This window comes from Mixophyes fleayi, chromosome 2 (genome assembly GCF_038048845.1).
Source record: "Mixophyes fleayi isolate aMixFle1 chromosome 2, aMixFle1.hap1, whole genome shotgun sequence".
NCBI classification, from domain to species: Eukaryota; Metazoa; Chordata; class Amphibia; order Anura; family Limnodynastidae; genus Mixophyes; species Mixophyes fleayi.
Genome location: NC_134403.1, coordinates 38,236,478 through 38,258,110, shown reverse-complemented (window position 1 = coordinate 38,258,110; position 21,633 = coordinate 38,236,478). Strand labels below are relative to the sequence as shown.

The 21,633-nt window shown below is 42.3% G+C and overlaps 1 protein-coding gene across 1 annotated transcript in view; it reads left to right on the top strand.

Moving 5' to 3' along the window:
• The first annotated feature begins 7,180 nt into the window (after window positions 1–7,180).
• Window positions 7,181–21,633, top strand: part of CWF19L2 (CWF19 like cell cycle control factor 2) — a 112,418-nt gene continuing 97,965 nt past the window's right edge. Inside the window, exons 1-4 of the mRNA XM_075198821.1 lie at window positions 7,181–7,400; window positions 9,890–10,000; window positions 19,752–19,856; window positions 20,902–21,012. Coding sequence (XP_075054922.1) covers window positions 7,308–7,400; window positions 9,890–10,000; window positions 19,752–19,856; window positions 20,902–21,012 — 420 coding nt within the window. The 5' untranslated portion in view covers window positions 7,181–7,307. The remainder of the gene's footprint in view (window positions 7,401–9,889; window positions 10,001–19,751; window positions 19,857–20,901; window positions 21,013–21,633) is intronic.

Here is a 21,633-nt window from a genome sequence, read left to right as displayed (position 1 = left end):
GGAATGCCCTGTTCCCAAGAAGAGGTTCCACCCTCCCAATGCCCTCTATACCTCTTCTTGGGAGTTATTCTCCTTTTATTACCCTGTTATTTTTGTTTTTACTATGTTATTTACATATGTTATCTATGCTCTGCTATTAGTCTATGTTTTTAGCTTGTGTCATTGCTCTTTTATTATTCTGTTTTTTTTTCTATTTTGGGTCTCTGTTATTATCCTGCATTATTATTCCGTCATACTCTCGGTTATTGCCTGTTTTATTATTGTGATCTCTATTTTGTTATTATTCTCTATTATTACAGTTTTAATATTATCTTGTTATCCTAGGTTATTTTTCTTTTATTCCCGTTACATTTTTCTATATCACTAACCTGTGTTATTATCCTATATTATTATTAGTATTATTCACTCTCTATTAATAGCATGTGGTACTATTTTGTTATTTCCCTTTCTTTTTATAATGCTGCTTTTACTCTGTGATGATATTTTTTAGTATTCTGTTATTAACCGGTGTTAATATACTCTCGCTATTATTCTATATTATTATTTACTCTCTATTGTTATGCTGTGGTATTTTTTTGTTAATATTCTCAGTTATAAGACCTTGTTATTATTCTGTATTACTCTCTGATATTTTCCAGTGTGCTGTGATGCAGAGGTGCTAGCCACTAAGCCACTGTGCTGCCTTGTTATGTTTTATTAAGGATTTGCGCTATATAAACAAACAAATATTGTTTTTACCTAAACAAAGATCTCTGGTGGCTGGCTGCAGTGTTGGGCAGTGGGACTACTGACAGGAGTCATATGACAATCACTAATTTATCTTATGTTCCTTTAGGTTCTGATAAGTTCTTGAAACCTTTAAGATGAATATTATTAAAAGCTTATTTATAGAAGACATCTTTTATTTTTGGTTTAGTGTCTCTTTAAAGGTTAAGCAGAAACTAAACTAATTACCTATAGACTAATGTGTCTTGTAATACAAACACTGGACCATCACCTACGCCTCTTATTCTTTCTAGACACAGGTATGGATGCTCACCTGTCACTAAAATAGCAATCTTCAAACTTATTTTATGGTTATCATGGATAACCGACCAGAAACCCTGTACAACATTATACAGGCTGTGGCATCAGGTATTGAAATCAGCGCTATAACACAGAATAAAGCATTCTATGCATCTTATTAACCCTTTATGAACCCCCCTGATCTTACTCCCCAATCTGTTCCTAGAAGTACATAACTATATCACTTAACGCAGATAAAACTGACGTCCCGGATCTTAATATTCTCTCTCCTACCAACACGTTCCTGGTAATTACCTTTAACTTCAAGTGGCAGCTCACTAAGCTTAAATATTTAGGTATACACATGGCAGAGACTGTTGACCAACCTATCTGAAGCTAATTGCTTCCTTCTACTAGAGAATATCAAAACAGACTTTTAAGAGAATTTTACAAAAATGAGGCTTAGTCACTACCCTTATAAAGGCCCCCTGGGGTCAAGTTATGAGCTCAGAGACCCAATAAGATTCCTTTCGAATATGTCCAATTAATGGTTGCCTCTACTACATACTAAATGTATCTGTTCAAGTCCCTTTAAACTAAAACCATCAGTGTTTCTACTGTAGTTAGACAAAGTGACGTTCTTATTATTAGTTTCACTGATATAGGCGAGTGCTCAATCGTAGTTATATAGGGGAGGGAGGCACGCGGCCGGCAGCTGGAGATGGCTACACTATAGATCAGCTTTGCACTTACCTCTCACATCATCATCATCCCCCAAATATAAAACATATGACAATGTGTGAAGGCAGTGGGGGATTACAGCAGTGCAGCCAAGGAGACATCACACCAAGGACGGGGTGTTTAGAAGATCTACTGATTACTATCTCAGCTCAGCTGCTGGACCCAGTGAGTGGAACTGTAATTGCTGTCATCTGTCATTGGAGTTACCATCTCTATTCCTCCTTGGATGATCTCAGGTGCCCCCTTGATGACAGCAGCTGCCATCGAACATGGGGAACAACTGTCCTGGCTCTATTTCTGGCAGAGACTAAAGCAGAACACCGAGCTACACACAGTTTCTCCAAGCTGACATATTGGGCTAGATTTTAATAAACTGCAGGTTTGAAAAAGTGGAGATGTTGCCTGTAGCAACCAATCAGATTCTAGCTGTCATTTTGTAGAATGCACTAAATAAATGACAGCTAGAATCTGATTGGTTGCTATAGGTAACATCTCCACTTTTCCAAACCTGCAGTTTAGTAAATATACCCCTTAACCTCTTACATTGTAATCTCATTTGGGCAGGGTCATCATTATCTGGTTTCATGTCATTGTATGCAATTTGTTTGTGTCATGCCATGATCCCCCAATGTACCACGCTATGTACTATGTCAGTACTTTATAAATAAACAGATAATAATAATGGCTTGTGGCAGTGTCATTCCTTGGTGTCAAAAACATCCCGATATTTAATGGAACTGTTAAGCCTAGTAATTTGGGATTTCCCTTTAGGCTGACAGTGTTAAACTATATTTTTATACATATTGCAAATGGGTGACATGTTAATTTTAACATAATTTTCATATTTTCATATAAAATTTAGAATAAAATAAGCTTACCTTACACTGTGAGATGTTATATCAGCAGACACAGCAATAAGCAATGTGTGTGTAATACACAGCTCCTACTCAGCTGATAACTGACTGTCTTGTACCCAGCAATAACTTATATACCACAGCAGAGTGACATCACAATGGTTCCTCATGATGTCAGTCAGTCACATGACCAGCCAGGTCATGTGTTACATCTCACCTGTCTGCATTTCATTGCTCTATAAACTTAAACCTGGGCTTAACATGGTGTTTCTGATTTTCACTCTCAATTTTGACCTAAAAGAACAACCACCGTGCCCCATTTTAACGTTATATACATACTCTATATACACACACACAAATAATTGTCCAGGTTCAGAAGCCACATAATAATGTAAATTAAATAATGTAAGAACTGCTTGGTTCATGAGTTTATCAGTAAATTTAATGACTTTTGGTGCATTTTAATTGAATATGTTATCCATCACTAAGAATGCAATTATTATGATGTTATAATGATATATTAAATGTATTGCTTTTTAAGAAATCTTGATGTTTTTATGATGCTGGTTTCTGAGTCGCATGAATTGGACTTATACAAGGGCTCTATATGCATAAGCCAATAATTATAAATAGTGGTGTGTTTTTACATATATATATATATACACACACACTTTTAACTTTGCTCTCCAGCTACTCAGCTCTCCTCCTCTTGGACCTTCTGCCCTCCGACTCCTCTCGCTTCTCTCTCTTCCTCTCAGTGACTCTTAACCTGTCATCCGCGCCCACCCTCTTGGGCTCAGGTTACCAGCTTGTTCTGATTATCCCCCATCCTCACCCTTTCTCTCTAGCTGTGCTTTGAGCTCCCAGATTATAGTGCTTACTGTTAATTGTACTGTGCTGTTTCACCTTGTACTGTGCTATTCTTTGTCCTTGTACGGCGCTACGGACACTTTGTGGCACGCTATAAATAAATATTAATAATAATAACCCACCGCAATGAACCAGTTCCAATATAATGTAAGAAGTGAGGAGTTCAAGCGCTATTGGTTCCTCTATAATCAATATTCTTCCAATACATATATTTTAGAAGTGATCATGTATTGTGATAATAATTCAGAACAAAATATACTTAATTATCAACTCTTGATATATTAAAATCTTTTTGTTTTCATTCGTTATTCAGAGGTAATCATGTAAATAGAAATAAAAAAACAATTTAGTGTAATACACTCAACACAAATTGATTTCTAAACACACCATATACTGTAAAATTTGGAAAATAGTTCAAATTCAATATAAAAAGGTGGTTTTCTTCATTCTGTGCCCCAAAGACAGTCCTCACATCTGCTTCCCCTAATAGTATTAAACCCACCCGAGTTCTATTTCAAAGAAGCCTGGCAAAAAAGATCTACTGATCAAGCCTACCATTAGGGGAAGCCGGTGTGACGGCTGTATTTGGGGCACAGAATGAAGAATACCACCTCACATCTTCACATTACGGGTGTATTTTGACACCCATCTCTGCTCTACAACACAGGACACTGCAGGATACATACATGTCAGCTCCTACAGCCGCCTGTGGGTGCGGCTGCATTATTGTATTAAAAGCTTACAAGACTGGATCCACTACAGATGAAGAAAACAGGTGTTGGTAAGTATATGTTTTTTTTATTGTTAAAAATATTATGTGGTATGAATGAGTTTATGAATTTAAAAAGTAAAATATACGTATGATGCAAAAATAGGGACACTCACTGTTAGCTTGAACCACCCTAATAGCTGGAGCGCCTTGACGGGGCGGGTGGCTTATCATATTGAATGTCTGTAACTGAGAATTCTGCATTTTTATGTACATCAACATCATCAGCTATTTATATAGCGCCACTAATTCCAAAGCGCTGTACAGAGAACACACTCACATCAGTCCCTGTCCTATTGGAGCTTACAGCCTAAATTCTCTAACATATATACACAGATAGGGAGAGACTAGGGTCAATTTGAAAGCAGACAATTAGCCAACTAACCTATCAGTAAGGTTTTGGAGTGTGGGAGGAAACTGGAGCACCCGGAGGAAGCTCATGCAAACACAGGAAGAACAAACTCCACACAGCTATGGTCAGGAATCAAACTCATGACCCCAGTGCTGTGAGACAGAAGTGCTAACCACTAAGCCACCATGCTGCCCCCAAGTACAAGTAGAAAAGCAGCTCCTTTACTAGTTCAGAGTAGTGTGCTGGGGGATTTTTCTCTATTGATTTCCTTTCTGGATAACCCCACCTGTTGTGAACCTATAAATTGATTGAGCAACTTCTACTTCTGTATTGTTTGGTGTCAGCAACTGATGGATAGCGCTGTTGCTGTATTGCCATTTGGAGGCTTTTTGGGGTACCTCTTGGTAAGTTAGCTCTCAATTTAAAAATACATATATGTATGGCCCAAAAATAGGGACTCTCATTGTTTAGTTAGGACCTCCCTATTAGCAGAAGTGTGCCTTGATGGGGCAGGTGGTTTACCACACATTTGCAAACGAGTGCAACTGAGATTTCTACATTTTTATCTACAAGTTCAAATAGCACCTCCTTTGCTGGTCATAGCAGTGTGCTGGGGGATTTTTCTCTGTATTTGTTCCTTTTGGATAACCCCACCCTTTCAAGCACCTGCCATGAACCTATAAATTGAGCAACATCCACTTCTGTATTGTTTGTTTGAGAGGCATGTTCTGTAAAATGGACCCTAGTGTGTGTGTCTGCTAGGGACTTCGACAGTAACCCCCAATGGGGCAGGGACCGATGAATGATTACATATTCTATGTACAGTGCTGCAGTGTTCTCCCCAGAAAAAATTGCCAGCCGGATGGCATTAAGAAGCAGCCATGTGGGGGAAGTTGTAATAATTTGCAATAATCATGAAAAATGTTGGAGGTTATTGCCCACACCTGTCAGACTGGTGGTCATCATCATCATCACCATTTATTTATATAGAGCCACAAATTCCGCAGCGCTGTACAGAGAACTCAAATCAGTCCCTGCCCCATTGGGGCTTACTGTCTAAATTCCCTAATACACACAGACAGACAAGGGTCAATTTTGTTAGCAGCAAATTAACCTACCAGTATGTTTTTGGAGTGTGGTAGGAAACCGGAGCACCTGGAGGAAACCCATGCAAACACAGGGAGAACATACAAACTCCACACAGATAAGGCCATGGTTGGGAATTGAACTCATGACACCAGTGCTGTAAAGCAGAAGTGCTAACCACTTAGCAACACGCTGCTGGCTGTAGTGCTTACATAGGGCCTGTTTTAACTGGAGAAACAATGGTTTATTCTATTATAATAGGACTCTTTTGGGCTCCAGGAACTGGGTGGCAAGCACTCGGAAAATAGGTGCTGGGTAGAACAGTGGTGCTGTATGAAATGATTGGTGCTATAAATGATATGCTGCATGATCAGGTTACGGTTGCCGTCTCCTTGGGTAAACGGTAGCACTTCCCATGTGTAAGCCAAGTAATAGCACACCAGTCCAGTGCTTCAGTACAAGTAGCCACAGCTAGTTTTAGTTAACAGCATAGAAATAAGCAAAACATAACGTAAATTCTAGCCTGTGTGGCTCTAACTAACACAGTAAAGACTTCCCTCTCTAAGGTGGAAGGACCTAATGTCCCACACACACACAAAATAACATATCTTACAGGTAATAATGGCAGTGTCTCTCAGTGGGCCTCTGACCTGTTCCCCAGACAGTGAGCGCCTGAGGGAACAGCCTCACAGCCTGTTAACTACACCTCACAGGCTGGCTAATTAATGAGCTGCACAAGTGTCTGGCAAGTTGGAAGACCAGAAATTGGCCTAAAGTATGGAGCCGCCCTTCTCTCTCCATTCATAACCCCAGGAACCCTACATCAGCTCTTACTGCAGCCGAAAACAATCTTTGGGAAGCTCTTTGCCAAACACATGAAAACTCCCTTGGGCTTTAAATCCAGTGTGATGCTCTGGGCAATGTTCTGATGGGAAACCTTGCTCGCAAGCTTACAATCTATTGGGTATAGTTTTTGTGGCACAATATTGTCGATTAAAAGATGTGGTCATAGTTTCTTGTTTTCCCAAATTATCAGGCACAGTCCCAGGTTTTAAAGATGTGTCTCTGGAAATGCCTCTGCCTTTCAGTACTAACCAACTGCTCAGTACAATCTCTCCATATTTACTGCAATGTTAATTATCAATTCTTAAACTGGATATACACACTACAGAATCTTTCATCAGATAATATTCTGTGAAAGTTACACATTATTGTTTAATAAAGCAGTATATTTTAAAAACAAAAATAAAACCCACCACAACATTATAAGGCTCTTCAATACATATATCATGATGGCCAATAAGCACACTGAGGTTGCAAGAATCACCTTGAGACGAAATGGTATATTTGCAGGTAAAGACCCTTCAGAAATATGCAAAGTTCTGACATCGTTAACAGCGTTAAAGAGAAGAATAAAGGACTTTTATTTATCCCAATGCCTCCGTTTTACTAAGCAGGTTGTTCAAAGAGTACAGCAGTATCGTTTCATTTCGCTTCCGGGTGTACCAACATGGCGGCGCTCGGTTCTCCATCCGGGTCATAGATGTGTGCATGCAGGGTACTGTTTGCGACAGGCAGCTGTTTTTAACATTTTACAGTTATAGTTTGTACGGTTTACGACATTAAGGTGATGACTGCGTACGGGGGTAGTTTTGAGAACGTGAGGAGTATTGAAGAGAAGAAGGAGAGTAAAAGGAGAGCTCGGGAGCAGCTGCTGGTTCAGGTACTGAAGCTGTTGTGTGTGTTATGTGACCTGATCGACCATTTATTTCTATCCAAACACTGTCTGACAGCTCTACACTAGCCACTTCTACCATATCCCATGTCTACAGGCAAAAATAAGAGCATCCTGCTCTGAACATTGCAATCCCAACCAATGCCATTTCTTCTACCCAACAGTACCACTCTTACCAGTTCCCTGTCCTCAATCCAGCAGTGCCACCACTACTAGTGTACTGTCTTCGACCCAGCAGTACTTCCCTTATCAGATCCTCCAGCAATGCCCCACAGCATTCTGCCTTCTGCAAAGAACTGTCTCCCTTACCAGCCTTCTGCCCTCCACCCAGCAATGTCACCCCTTCCATTCTCCTGCAATGCTGCCCTTACCCGACCCCCTGCTCTCCCTTCCGGCATGCTGCCCTTACCCGACCCCCTGCTCTCCCTTCCGGCATGCTGCCCTTACTTGGCCCCCCTGCTCCCCCCCCCTCGGGCATGCCGCCCTTACTTGGCCCCCCTGCTCCCCCCCCCCTCGGGCATGCCGCCCTTACTTGGCCCCCCTGCTCCCCCCCCCCTCGGGCATGCCACCCTTACTTGGCCCTCCTGCTTCCCCCCCCTCGGGCATGCCGCCCTTACTTGGCCCCCCTGCTCCCCCCCCTCGGGCATGCCGCCCTTACTTGGCCCCCCTGCTCCCCCCCCTCGGGCATGCCGCCCTTACTTGGCCCCCCTGCTCCCCCCCTCGGGCATGCCGCCCTTACTTGGCCCCCCTGCTCCCCCGCCTCGGGCATGCCGCCCTTACTTGGCCCCCCTGCCCCCCCCCCCCTCGGGCATGCCACCCTTACTTGGCCCCCCTGCTCCCCCCCCTCGGGCATGCCGCCCTTACTTGGCCCCCCTGCTCCCCCCCTCGGTGATGCCACCCTTACTTGGCCCCCCTGCTCCCCCCATCGGGCATGCCGCCCTTACTTGGCCCCCCTGCTCCCCCCCATCGGGCATGCCGCCCTTACTTGGCCCCCCTGCTCCCCCCCCCTCGGGCATGCCGCCCTTACTTGGCCCCCCCCCCCTACTCCCCCCTCGGGCATGCCGCCCTTACTTGGCCCCCCTGCTCCCCCCCTCGGGCATGCCGCCCTTACTTGGCCCCCCCCCTTGCTCCCCCCTCGGGCATGCTACTCTTATTCGGTTCCCCCCTCGGGCATGCAACCCTTGCCCGGCCCCCCTGGTCTCCCCTTGGGCATGCTGCCCTCACCTGGCCCCCTGCTCTCACCCCAACAGTGCAATTTACCAGATTGTTGTCCTGCACCCAGTAATAACATGCTTACCAGCACACTGCTGTACCCCCAACAATATCAAACCTCAACCCAGCAGTACCACCCTTACAAGCACATTGTCCTTTTTTTCAGTTTGTCACATTTACTAGACTTGCTAATAGCAGTTTAATGCTAACCTGCCTCTACCCAGTTACACCACCTTTCCCAACATAGCTATAAACAAGAAATACATATGAGCACATATTTACAACATGAATGTAGCATTTTCAATGAGGTAGTTTTTCGCAGCTTATTTAATAACAGTGCATATGAATGATCCGTAACCCACAACGATCGGGTTGTATCATGTTGTATCATTTTTATTACAACTTAGAAAATAAAAGCAAATCATATTATTTGTTGTTAAGGGTTACATTGCATTGGTACACCTTGCTCTATGTCTGTGGTATTAAATATTCCCCTATGTACTTTAATGAGCTGTACTCTACTGCTAGACATGCTTATGACCTGACAATGTTTTTCCAACAGTCCTGTGTGTGTTAGTTCACTGCTGTTACCACTGGAGTGGAATTCATTGGCTGCCATACCCAATAAGTGACACAGTATGACCTCTTGTGCTTTCTGATAAGTCCCTTTTGACAGCTGTATTGTACTACTGTTAGTTAACGGACTATAATGTCTGTTGCTCTTCATCTGTAAGTTAACCTGTGCCTGCTCCATTCATCACTAATCTGTGCCACTGTACCACCGTTGAATGTTAGTTAGGTAATGCCATAATTTTGGTACATCTATGACACAGTTGTACTTAAAACTCCCTGCAGTGTTGCTTTTACTGATAACACTCATGCAGGCGCATCTGGTGCCCACTTCCAATTATTACTATTCAAGGTGTTTTATTAGTAAATTACATCTCTAAGCAACCTGAATAACATATCCATCACCTGGCAAGCAGAGCTATCTTGATGATTTGAGTTCATGAATATTCATGAACTACTGTGAGCTCGCGTTATGAAAATCCTGCGCATGCAAGCTTAATATTTTTGCTAACATATTGGTCTGAGAAATGCGAGTCCACAGAGACCACGGCAGCCTATCGTGGAGTGTCATGTCATATTCTCGTACAGATGGGGGAATTTGTACCACCAGCACAATAAATAAACTTAGCTGTATTTAAATAACACTGAGGGCTGATGGTATCGCAGAGAGGTTAACTTTGCTTTCTTTAATACAGGCTAAAGAAGAGTATGAAAAGGAAGAAAGGAGAAAAGAGCAGAGACGGTTGCGGGGTGAAGACACGTGGATGCTGAATGATGTCAGTCAGCGCCTGGAGCAGATACAACAGGTAATATCTTCATTATTCTAGCTTCAGTTTACATTTGGAAAAGGCCTGAAAAAATGTGTCCTGTCAACCAGTTCAATGGGTCACATAGAGACGACGGTGCAACTGACAACGTGCTGGCCCCATGTGACCTACTTGTGCCAGCTTTTTTTTTTTTTTTTTTTTTTTTTTTTTTTTTTTTTACTGCGGTAACAGCTATGACCTGAAAAAAAATATTCCAGTGTGTCGCTTAGCATTTTTCTTTAGAAGGTGCAGTATAAATTGATCATGATACAAACAAATTACCTCAACTACATGAAACAGATGGTAAAGGCCCTGACAAATTAAGCTTATAAACTGAGATCATGTGACCAACATGGCTATATGGAGTACACTGGCAGATAAGTGGTTGTACTGGCACGTGTTAACTTGGGGCACAGGCTGGCAGGGGGGTTATTGGTACTTTTAAACCGTGGGGTGTGGGCTGGTATGTAGGGTCCTTTGTGCTGGTATACAGTGGGTGCACTAACTTGGTATACTGTACAGATCATTGGTGAATTATAAAATAGTTTCACAATACCCCAAATCATTCATATCCTGTGCACTTATAGGTATTACTAAGACCAAATGTTCCCTATATAATCTCTGAGAGTCTTGGTACAGTCTGTGCTATCACAGGAGATTCCCTGTGTCTGGTTAACTGTTACTGTGTACAGGTTATTCCCTTTACTTACACTGAGGTAATTATCAGCAAGAGGCGATCTACAAGAAAATGGCCACCACTCTCCTTTGTGTTTGTTTGTCTGTGTCATAGTTGGCTACTCTCTTGGAATATTGGTAGACCTTGCAGGCCAACTCCTGGGTCTCCACTGTTCCTCACGAACTAACAGTTTGGTCATGTGATGACGACCCCTAGTACAGGAAAGACAAAATTAGGGACTACGCTATGAATCTGAGATAAGAGCCAACTCTGAGTTATACTAAAGTTGCAGTCTCTTAAAAATTTAAAAGATGTACATTTATTTGAAACAGTATAATATAAAATACATTTGTAAAGCCATACATATAAAACTGTATTATTGGTGCAGTACTGTGTCGGTCTCTGAATATAACTACAATGTTTTATAATCCCCAACAAGCTTAATAAACGACAAATGAGTGTCCGGTCTGGATCCTCAAAATAAAGTGCCTTTGTGGGGATTATGATGTTTGTTATCTCCTAATTACCGCATATGCGGCTCCGTTTGAATATGCATACAAAGAAAGAAACAATCTTACCCGTTATGTGATCCTCCACAGTCTCAATATCGATGTGAGGACTATCTTGATATAGAGAGAAAGCGCTGACAGCAACCAAAAGTTCAATTAGCCCACAGATGATTGGTCTCTGATTCTTGTAGGATATTGCCGTCCGAGCCCGCTAGCAGGCTCTAGTGCTTGAGCCTGGTAGATAAATTTATTGTGTCCATTCGACTAATCAGACAGTCGTTGCTCTCCAGTATAAATTCTGCCGTCAAGGCAGTATAGTGAATTTCCATCCAGTGTCTCGTTAGCCTTTGTTGGAATGATAGAAACTATTTTTGATGGGTGTTTTTAAAACATTTTATGCACAGCTCTGTAGTAGTCTAAATAGGTGACCTCACAAATACCTTGACGCGTTTCTTTACAGTAAGGCACTTTCATCAGAAGGATGAAAGTGCGTTACTTCACAGAAACGCGTCAAGGTGTTTGTGAGGTCTCTGGTCACCTGTGCTCCGCTCGCCACTCTTATAGCTTGTAATTCAAAGAAGTTTAATGCCCCCTCTCCCTCAAAAAAAGTGACTTTAATTTTCTATGCCAAACAAAGATTAATAGTTTTATCTTTCAAGGAAATAGAGTTTTGTGTTTTCATACATGAAACATCTCCACAAAGGCTTCCCAAACTTTTACTTGAAAGAAATGAGTTTAGGGTCTGGGCATTAGAATGCAAATTGGGCAGGGAAAATACATTTTCAACCAGTGACTCAGACAGTCAAATTTAAACTCCAAACAGTATATAAACAATGAATACAAATTTAGTTTAAAATAGGAATGGATATTTTTCAAACATTTCAAGACATAAAGGGGGAATTCAATTGGCCGCGTTACTTGTAAATTTTGCTATTACGGTAGTTTTAACGCCGGCTTTTTTGCTCGCAGCTCAGAAAGCCGGGTTAGTATAACCGTAATAATAGTAATAGTTTTTACGCAGCGGTACTTTGGGGGGGGAATTCAATTCCCCCAAATGGTTATTTGACAAACATTTACGCACATTTAGGGGTATTTGGAATAAATTAAATGCACGGTAACGGGTACTTGGGATAAACTAATACTCAGTACTTGGCAAACCTTTACGTGATACAAAGAGGACGATAATACCTGGACTGTGATGACGTTGGAGGCATTACTCAATCTCACTTTAGGGATGTTCAGATGACTGAGTAAATTTTACTTAATGCGGAATTTGAAAATTTTATCCTGAGGTTGTTTTATTAAATGAATGGGAATATTTTTAGAATAGGTGGTGAAACTCATCTTGGATCTCAAGTGGTATAAAATAATTATTTGGTCGTGTTGGAGGAAGCTTGTTTTTGGAAGAAAGGAACTGCCATGCAAAAGAATTATTTTCATCAGAGTGCCCAACATATCTTTTTAGTCCGAATGCACAGCAGGGGGTAGTTACCTTTCTATCTTGTGCAGTTTTTCATCCATTGTCTTAGACCTTGTGTGAATTATAGAACAGCAAGTGATTTGCGAAATCATAGATTGATGATGTAAATTTTGTAAACTTTAAAATTGCGTTATTTCTAAGTCTAGAGAATATTATATCTGGATGCTAAAAATCAGAGGTAATATCTCAGACTTTGTGGTGCCAGCTAGGATCAGGGAACTGGGTTACATCCTGGCAACATGTGTGTCAGAAACTGTATAAAAAGATCCCTGTTTGACCATGTATTGTAGTATTCCATCTGTAGCTGCTGGATGATCACTTGTACATCACACTAGTGTGTAACTGTCCTTATAAGGACTGCTTGAGCTAATAAACATCACTGCTTAAATATCCTGCTTTGATGCCTACTTACCTGCTATAATTCCTGTGACATACAGATTAGACCAATCTAATCCGTTATACGGCTGTTCTGAGTTTGGGACCCAGCATCTAATAACAACGCTCTGCACGGGGGTACACTAGCAGCCAGAGTTACCCAGCAGTTCTAGGCACATGTGAAGGAGACTAGTGGTGGCAGTAGAGCACTTCCAACTGCATTTAGATGGGCGCAATTGGAATAAAGAAAGGGGACAGTGGCAAGGCAAGCCCAGACGGTCCCCAGCAACATGACAGGGTGGCAAAGGAGGTCCATCCTCTGTTACCTTACACAACTGTCATGTTACCTTAACCCTTTTTACTGCCATGTGATACATTACACCGTCTTGATGCACTGTTATAGGTACTGTGTGATATGATGAGGAAAGGATATGCTTAGTGCATGGTATCCATATAAATATTTAGTGAGTTTGACATGACAATAAAGTAAATCCTGTCTGTAGCCGAACAGTAGAGAGCCTGTTGCTCCCATGTGCACAATATACAGCCCAGTACACAGCATATACAACTTTGTGCTCAGTATAACAACCCTGTGTCCTCAGTCTTTGGCTTACTGTATACAGCACTATACTCACTATTGTAGCTTCATGTCCACCACAGTAATGTTCTATGCCATTAAAAAGGCCACATGCCAACCACAGTACTGTTTGTGCCTGCTATTTTCATAGCCTCACACCCACCTCAGTACAGTTCTCTGCCAACCGCAGTACTGTTCTGTGTTCACTTTTAAAGCCTTCTGCCCACCACATTACTGGTCTGTGCCCACTATATTTAACACTGTGCCCACCATTATAGCCATACTCATTACAGTCCTGTTTTGTACTAGCTACATACATTTAAGAGCTCACCACTATCTCCTCATGCCCTCCACAGAACTGTTCTCTGCCATCTATATTGAGCCTTGTGTCTACCAGTACAGGCCCCATATCCACCACAGTACCCTGTGCCAAGCCTTATGCCCACCACAAGACTGTTTTCTGCTCCCTGCATTTAGCCTTGGGTACACTATTACAGGCAAATGCCCCACACAATAATGTTCTGTGTCCAGTATATACAGCCTTGTGCCCAGCATTATAGCTTTCTCCCACAATACTGTTCTGTACCTCCATTAAACAGTCTCTATATCTTACACTATCTTTGTTGTGGTCCGAATTCTTTTCACCTTAGCAAGGGGCATAAAAGCATGCTAATGGGAAGGAAACACTGTATTTTCATCCAGTGACAATGTGGTGGTTTTGTCCAATGAAATCACAGATGGTTATAGGCAATGAAACCAGTGTGATTTCCATTGTGATTTTATATAATGAAACCGCATTGAAATAGCACATACCTTCTCATTTTTGGGACAGTGTGTGGGGAAATGTCTATAAGATATGTGATAGCATTAAAGAAATCTAAAATACAGACAGAAGCATATTGAATTGGCCCTGTTACTGTCGAAAGTAACGCTGCCTACGCACTATTAGCGGTACTACGGTAACAGTGCGCATAATTACCGTTAGTACGGTAATCGTTAACCCCTCTCCTCCTCCCTGAGCTGCGAGCAGAAATCAGGGTTGAAATTACCTCATTAACGGTAATATATTTAACGTCTCGTTGAATGCGGCAGAATTGAATGTCTCATATTTAGAAACTACTACTAAGTATTTATATTAATATATACAATATTTATTTAATGTTTCTTTAACTTGCCAAAACTTGGAATAATTCCCATTGTATTAACATTTGCTTTGTAGCCAAGTGCAAGTTATTGCTTTTAGTTATTATTATTATTATTATCATTTATTTGTTAGGTGCCACAAGGTGTCCGCAGCGCCGTACATAGTACAAACAGTAAACCATACAGGGTTAAACAGTACAGAACAGTAAACACAAAGTACCAGTGCTTCAGATACTCCGGGACAGACAAATGGAGTAAGGACGGAGCAGAAGAACAGGTGTGGAGACACAAAGGGAAGAAGTGCCCTGCTCAAACGAGCTTACATCCTAAGGGAGGGTGGACGAAACAGACACAAGCGGGAGCGGTGATACCAGGGGAGAGAGGGAAGAGCGAGCAGAGTAGGTGAGGGGTTAGGTGGATGATTGGTAGGCTTTAAGGAACAGGTGAGTTTTAAGTGCTCGTTTGAAGGAGCACAGCTTGGGAGCGAGACGGATGGAGCGAGGGAGGTCATTCCAGTGTAGGGGGGCAGCTCGGGAGAAGTCTTGGATTCTGGAGTGGGAAGTGGTAATGAGAGTGGAAGAGAGGCGACGGTCAGTGGCAGAGCGCAGGGATCGGGCAGGAGTGTGAATGGTGAGGAGGTCGGAGATGTAGGGGGCAGTAGACTGGGAGAGAGCTTTGTAAGTGGTGGTAAGGAGTTTGAAGAGGATTCTGTAGGGGATGGGGAGCCAGTGTAGGGCAAGGCAGAGAGGGGAAGCGGAGGAGGAGCGGCGTGAGAGAAAGATGAGTCGCGCAGCCGCATTGAGTACAGAGCGGAGGGGGGCGAGATGAGAGAGGGGGAGGCCAGTGAGGAGAAGGTTGCAGTAGTCGAGGCGGGAGATGATGAGTGCCTGGATGATGGTTTTGGTGGCGTCTTGTGAGAGGAAGGGTCGGATGCGGGCTATGTTGCGAAGTTGGAGTCTACAGGCTTGGGCAAGGGATTGGACATGGGGGGCAAAAGAGAGAGAGGAGTCAAGGGTGACACCCAGGCAACGGAGTTGGGTAACAGAGGAGATGGTGGTGTTGTTAACAACGATAGAGAGGTTGTGGTGGGAGGGGAGTTTGGGGGGAGGAAAGACAATGAATTCAGTTTTGGAGATGTTAATTTTGAGAAAGCGGGAGGACATCCAGGAGGAGATGGCAGAGAGGCAGTCAGATACGCGAGAGATAAGGGAGGAAGAGAGATCAGGAGAAGAGATGTGGAGTTGAATGTCGTCAGCATACAAGTGATACTGAAGACCAAAGGAGGAGATGAGCGCACCAAGGGAGCAAGTGTATAGCGAAAAGAGTAAAGGGCCGAGGACAGAGCCCTGGGGGATGCCTACTGGGAGTGGGGAGGGGGTGGAGGAAGAGCCAGACATGGAGACAGAGAAGGTGCGGTTAGCGAGGTTGGAGCAGAACCAGGCAAGGACGGAACCGGAGAGGCCGAGAGAGAGAAGAGTTTGTAGAAGGAGGGGATGGTCCACAGTGTCAAAGGCGTCGTTGGTAACTTTGGCCAGGGCAGTTTCAATGGAGTGGAGGGAACGGTATCCAGATTGGAGAGGTTCAAGGAGGGAATTGTCCGAGAGATATCTGGTGAGGCGACAGCAGACTATCCGCTCAAGTAGTTTGGAGGCGTAGGGGAGAAGTGAGATGGGGCGGTAGTTGGCGACAGAGGTGGGGTCAAGATTGGTTTTTTTGAGGATCGGAGAGATAAGAGAGTGTTTAAATGAGGAGGGTACTACACCGGAGGAGAGTGATAGGTTAAAAAAGTGTGCCAGGTAGGAGCAGGCAGTGGGAGAGAGAGAGCGAAGGAGGTTGGAGGGGATGGGGTCGAGAGGACAGGTGGAGGGTGGAGAGGAAAGAATAAGGGAGCGGACTTCTTCGCCTGATGTGGGGGAGAAGGAGCACCAGAGTTGATTGTTGGATGGGAGTGGAGCGATGAGGACAGCAGGTGAGGGTTTAGAAGCGGAGATGTTACGTCTGATGGCTTCAATTTTAGAAGAGAAAAAAGTGGCGAAGTCAGCAGCAGAGAGGGACAGCGGGACCGGAGGGGGAGGGGGAGAGAGGAGGGAGGTGAAGGTGGCAAAAAGGCGGCGGGTATTAGAGGACTGAGAGGAGATGAGGTACTTGAAGAAGGTTTGTTTGGCGAGGGAGAGGGCGGAGCAGAATGAGGAGAGAATAAATTTAAAGTGGAGGAAGTCGGCCAGGGAGCGAGATTTCCTCCAGAGGCGTTCTGCAGTGCGAGAGCATTTTTGGAGGAAGCAGGTGAGTTTGGAGTGCCAAGGTTGGGGAATGAGGCGGCGTCGGCGAATGGGAGAGGCTGGGGCGACAGCATCCAGGGCAGTAGTTAGGGAGTGGTTGTAGAGACAGGACGCTTGGTCAGGGCAGGCCAGGGAGGGAATGGGGGAAAGGAGAGAATCAAGAGAGGAGGAGAAGGAGATGGGGTCAATCGGTTCAAGGTTGCGTCTGGTGAGGGTAGCTTTTGGTGGGGGAGGAGCAGGGGAGGAGGACAGAGTGAAAGAGAGCAGATGATGGTCAGAGAGTGGGAAGGGAGAGTTGGAGAAATCAGAGAGGTCGCAGAGATGAGAGAAGACAAGGTCAAGTGAGTGACCGAGACGGTGGGTGGGGGTGGAGGTCCACTGGGAGAGGCCTAAGGAGGAGGTGAGGGAGAGAAGTTTGATGGTGGCAGGGTCGGAGCAGTTATCGATGGGGATGTTGAAGTCGCCAAGTATGATGGAGGGAAGGTCAGAGGAAAGGTAGTGAGGGAGCCAGGCAGCAAAGTTATCAAGGAAGAGGGAGGTGGGGCCAGGGGGACGATAGATGACAGAGACACGGAGGTGGATGGGAGAGAAGAGACGGATGGAGTGAACTTCAAAGGAGGAGAACGAGAGGGAAGGTAGGGTGGAGATGACCCGAAATGTACAGCAGGGGGACAAGAGGAGGCCCACTCCACCTCCTGGACGATCATCTGGTCTGGTGGAGTGGGTGAAGGAGAGGCCACCGTAGGAGAGAGTGGCAGGTGAGGTGGTATCAGAAGGAGTGAGCCAGGTTTCAGTGATGGCAAGAAGGTTAAGAGAGTTGGAGATGAAGAGGTCGTGGATGGAGGCAAGTTTGTTACGGATATAGTTATCCATTGCAGGCTGAAGAGAGGCTGATTGCAGTCATTCAGTGGGAATATTGGCAGGAAGTTTTCTGTGCGTAGGAAAATATCTCCCTCCGCAATGATAAATTTACCTCCAATATCTTTAGTTCTTATAAGTTTCTGGAACTTTTACATAGATATTTGTGAATGTTATTAGCAGTTCTTGTATATAAGCTAACTTTTTATTGTAACTTGCCCTTAAAAGGTCCACTGAACCTAAAATACATTTTATAATAATGTATTATTTATGTTGGGCGTTTGGTAGCATGATTAAATAATATCTGCTACTCTACCTGTACATTGATTCCTAGCTATTTTATTTTCAGGAATTATTTTTTTTACTCATAGGGGTATATTTACTAAACTGCGGGTTTCAAAAAGTGGAGATCAGTCTAGTTATCATTTTATTTAGTACATTTTACAAAATGGCAGCTAGAATCTGATTGGTTGCTGTCGGCAACATCTCTACTTTTTAAAACCTGCAGTTTAGTTAATATACTTCATAGTCTCTTGAACGGTCCCTCTGTGATGCTTGGGTACGTCAACAATCTAACTCTTTGGGGGAGAATTATTTGGCCGCCGGACATCACCACGATATCTGGCTGCACACGTTGCTGGTCATTCTGTTATGGAATCTCCAATCCTTTTTCCTTGCACCTCTATGGGGACAGATATTTCAGCCTCCATATCGGTACAATCTGTCCTCTGTGCACCGGATTCACATCGTGTTGAATTGAATCCTCCCTCCCTTTAGCTAGAAAGATGCAAATGTAGCAAGTGTCAAATTATCTTCCAACATTAGTTGATTTTGTTAATTGCTTTCCGCGTGATGACTTTTAAGGGAAACTCATCACTTTGCGTCATGTGATTCCCAAGCCATAACATAATAATTGAAATTCCCTGCAATACATATTTCTACAAGCCGATGCTACTTTGACAGAATCGTGCTATACATGTCAGGTGAATTAAAAGTATACAGCTCATTTGTACTGTGCTGAAATCAAATTGCTGTGTTCATTATAAATTAATGAATCGCCAACATCTGTGGTCTGAGCAAATGTCAATAATTTAAAGAAAAATCATGCAGATGAATAGCGGAGAACTGTGAACTGAATAGAGACTTAACAGTCACCTCCGTCCAATGATTTGTTTGTGTTTAATATCTACCTGTATGGAGAAAGCATACTGCGTGGGTTACACCATGATAACAGAATTGCCCAAAGAAACAATGTAATACTTTATATAGCTGAACCCTTTCAGCTTACTCTATTGCAAAAGCTAAATTTTTGGCATTCTATTTTTAAGTGTCGTTAGCTAAATGTAAAGAGTTTTGTGGGTTTTTTTTTGTTTGTTTTTTAAAACTTTCCTTAATGGTCTGTTATTCATTTGAACAAACCCTTTAATGACTAGGTAAACATTCTGACCAGACACATTTTAGCATTTTTGGTATGTGTTTGTTAAATGACAATGGTAGACTAGACTTTTATCAGTGTTTTTTGTTAGTTTGGGGGAAGCTATTGAGGATAGAAATGAGGATGTGTTTTTTTTGTTTTTTTGTTTTTTTTTTATCTTTTCTTTTTAAATTGCATCCAGGATATTCTATTCTATTCTATTGTTTGCTGTGCAGAAGAGATGCTGTTTTCAGAATGATTCATTAAAAAGAACAACAACAAAAAAAAACATGTTTCTTAGTGACCTGCTGACTTCACTGGCAATGGAAAAATAATACAAAAATAAATAAAAAATAAAAAAATGTTATATTAAAAGCTCTAATACTGACGGTACTGCTGAAACCTGCTGTTACCACAAACTTTGTTCCTTTTTGTTTTAGGAACATTCTGGCAAGAAGAAAAAAGGCAAAAAATCAAAGAAGGAAAAAAAGAAAAAGAGCAAAAAGACCAGGTCTGAGAATAGCGGCAGCTCAGATGCTTCTACGGTATGAGGCTCGGATGTTGTTATGGAGAAAGAGCTTTTACTTTTTCTTTCTCTATCTTCGGCCTTTTTGGCGTCCTGCTGTAATTTAATTTAAAAGCAATAGAAGTAAATTGTGCTGCTGAGCTGCAATGTTTTTGTTCAGAGAAGAGCGCCATTATCTTGGTATAATTTCTCCTTCCAGTGCCATTAATCCTACTGTGACAGATAAATCCTGAATAAATAGTAAAAGATGCTATCCCTGAATGGCTTTGCACACAAGCCTCCATTAAGGAAATTACTTTTGTTACGTGTAAGCCTGCAACCACATGACCTTCTCTCTCTCAATTAACCTTGGCGTTCGTCCACACCTCTTATGACTGCTTAATGTTATAATAATTTATCTGAACATAGGCTGCTAATTAACTCAAACTCTTTCCATCACATTTGATGAGCACATCTGTGCAATGAATTTGTGGAGATGTTACTGTTCTGTTAATAAAAAATAAAACTGCAGTTCTCTTACATTACATATCGGGTCTACTGCACACGCGACACCCTTTATTCTCATTAATAGAGCACAGGTGTCTGCCGCTACCAGTGACTTAGTGATGTCACCGACTCTTAGTGAATTGATAGACTACGATCTCCAGAATATGAATCCAACCTTACAACCGACTGGAGCGTTGTTAATCTGTTTAGAATGAAATGGAATTTTGCCGTTTATCGCATTCAAAATTTATATTTCATACATTTTGTTATGTAGTTTGTCTGCTTTAGGATGTCTAGGGAGAGGATTTATTAATTACTGTTTATTGTTGTTATTGTTGCTATTCGTATTACTGTTGTTAATATTATTAATAATGACAATAGTAATACTAATATTAGTAATACTAGATGTAATATTATTATTATTTTTATTGCTATTGTTGTTGTTATTGTTTATTATTATTATTTATTATTATTATTATTATTATTCTCCAAACACTTTGTTCATAAGCCCCCAGACTATTATTGGACTTTAATCAGCCATGGTTTTTGTTATTTAATAACTAGGCTTCTATTTCCAGGATTCTGAGGGTGAATGGGTTGTAGCTGCACCTGCTGAGCAAGAGGGTGAAAAGAAGACCTGGAAAGTACAGAAGGATTCTCCTGTGAGGGAATCGGTGCCAGCAGCTGAGGTATTGTACTGCTTTGTTGTCGTTGTGTCTTTCTTATTTTACTGTCCTTAAAGGGCCAGGACAGCTTCTAGAACTCTTCATTCCCAATACTAACATTTAAAAAGCTCATTTCACAATCACGCAGAGGATTAATGATGTTCAATCATTGGGCCTATTGACCGTCGTGCTACACTTTATTGCATCTCGGAGGCCCATATTGACTGTCTTTATCGACTAACAGCCACGTAGTGATAGGCGAGTGCTGTTTAACTGCTGCCAGCCAGCAAAGACAATTATTCCTATTCTTTTGTATACAGTAATTCAAAAAGAAATAACATTTTAAGAAGCACAGTTAACAGTTTATTTACAATCATGAGGCACTGTATTGTACACATGTAAATAATGAGTGGCAGCAGACTCGTGCCTCTTATATAAATGGTAACACAAAGGCTTAGACTTAGCAAATTTTATTAAAGCTTTTTATATGATTTATATAATGGAATTTATATGGAAACAATTATATGGGAAGTTTTCTGTACACTATGTATATAGTAACAGTTCAACAGCCCATTTAAAACACCTCTGTCGTTCTTGTTGCTCTTTCAGAATGGACCTTTTTTTACGTGTGTGTGTGTGTGTGTG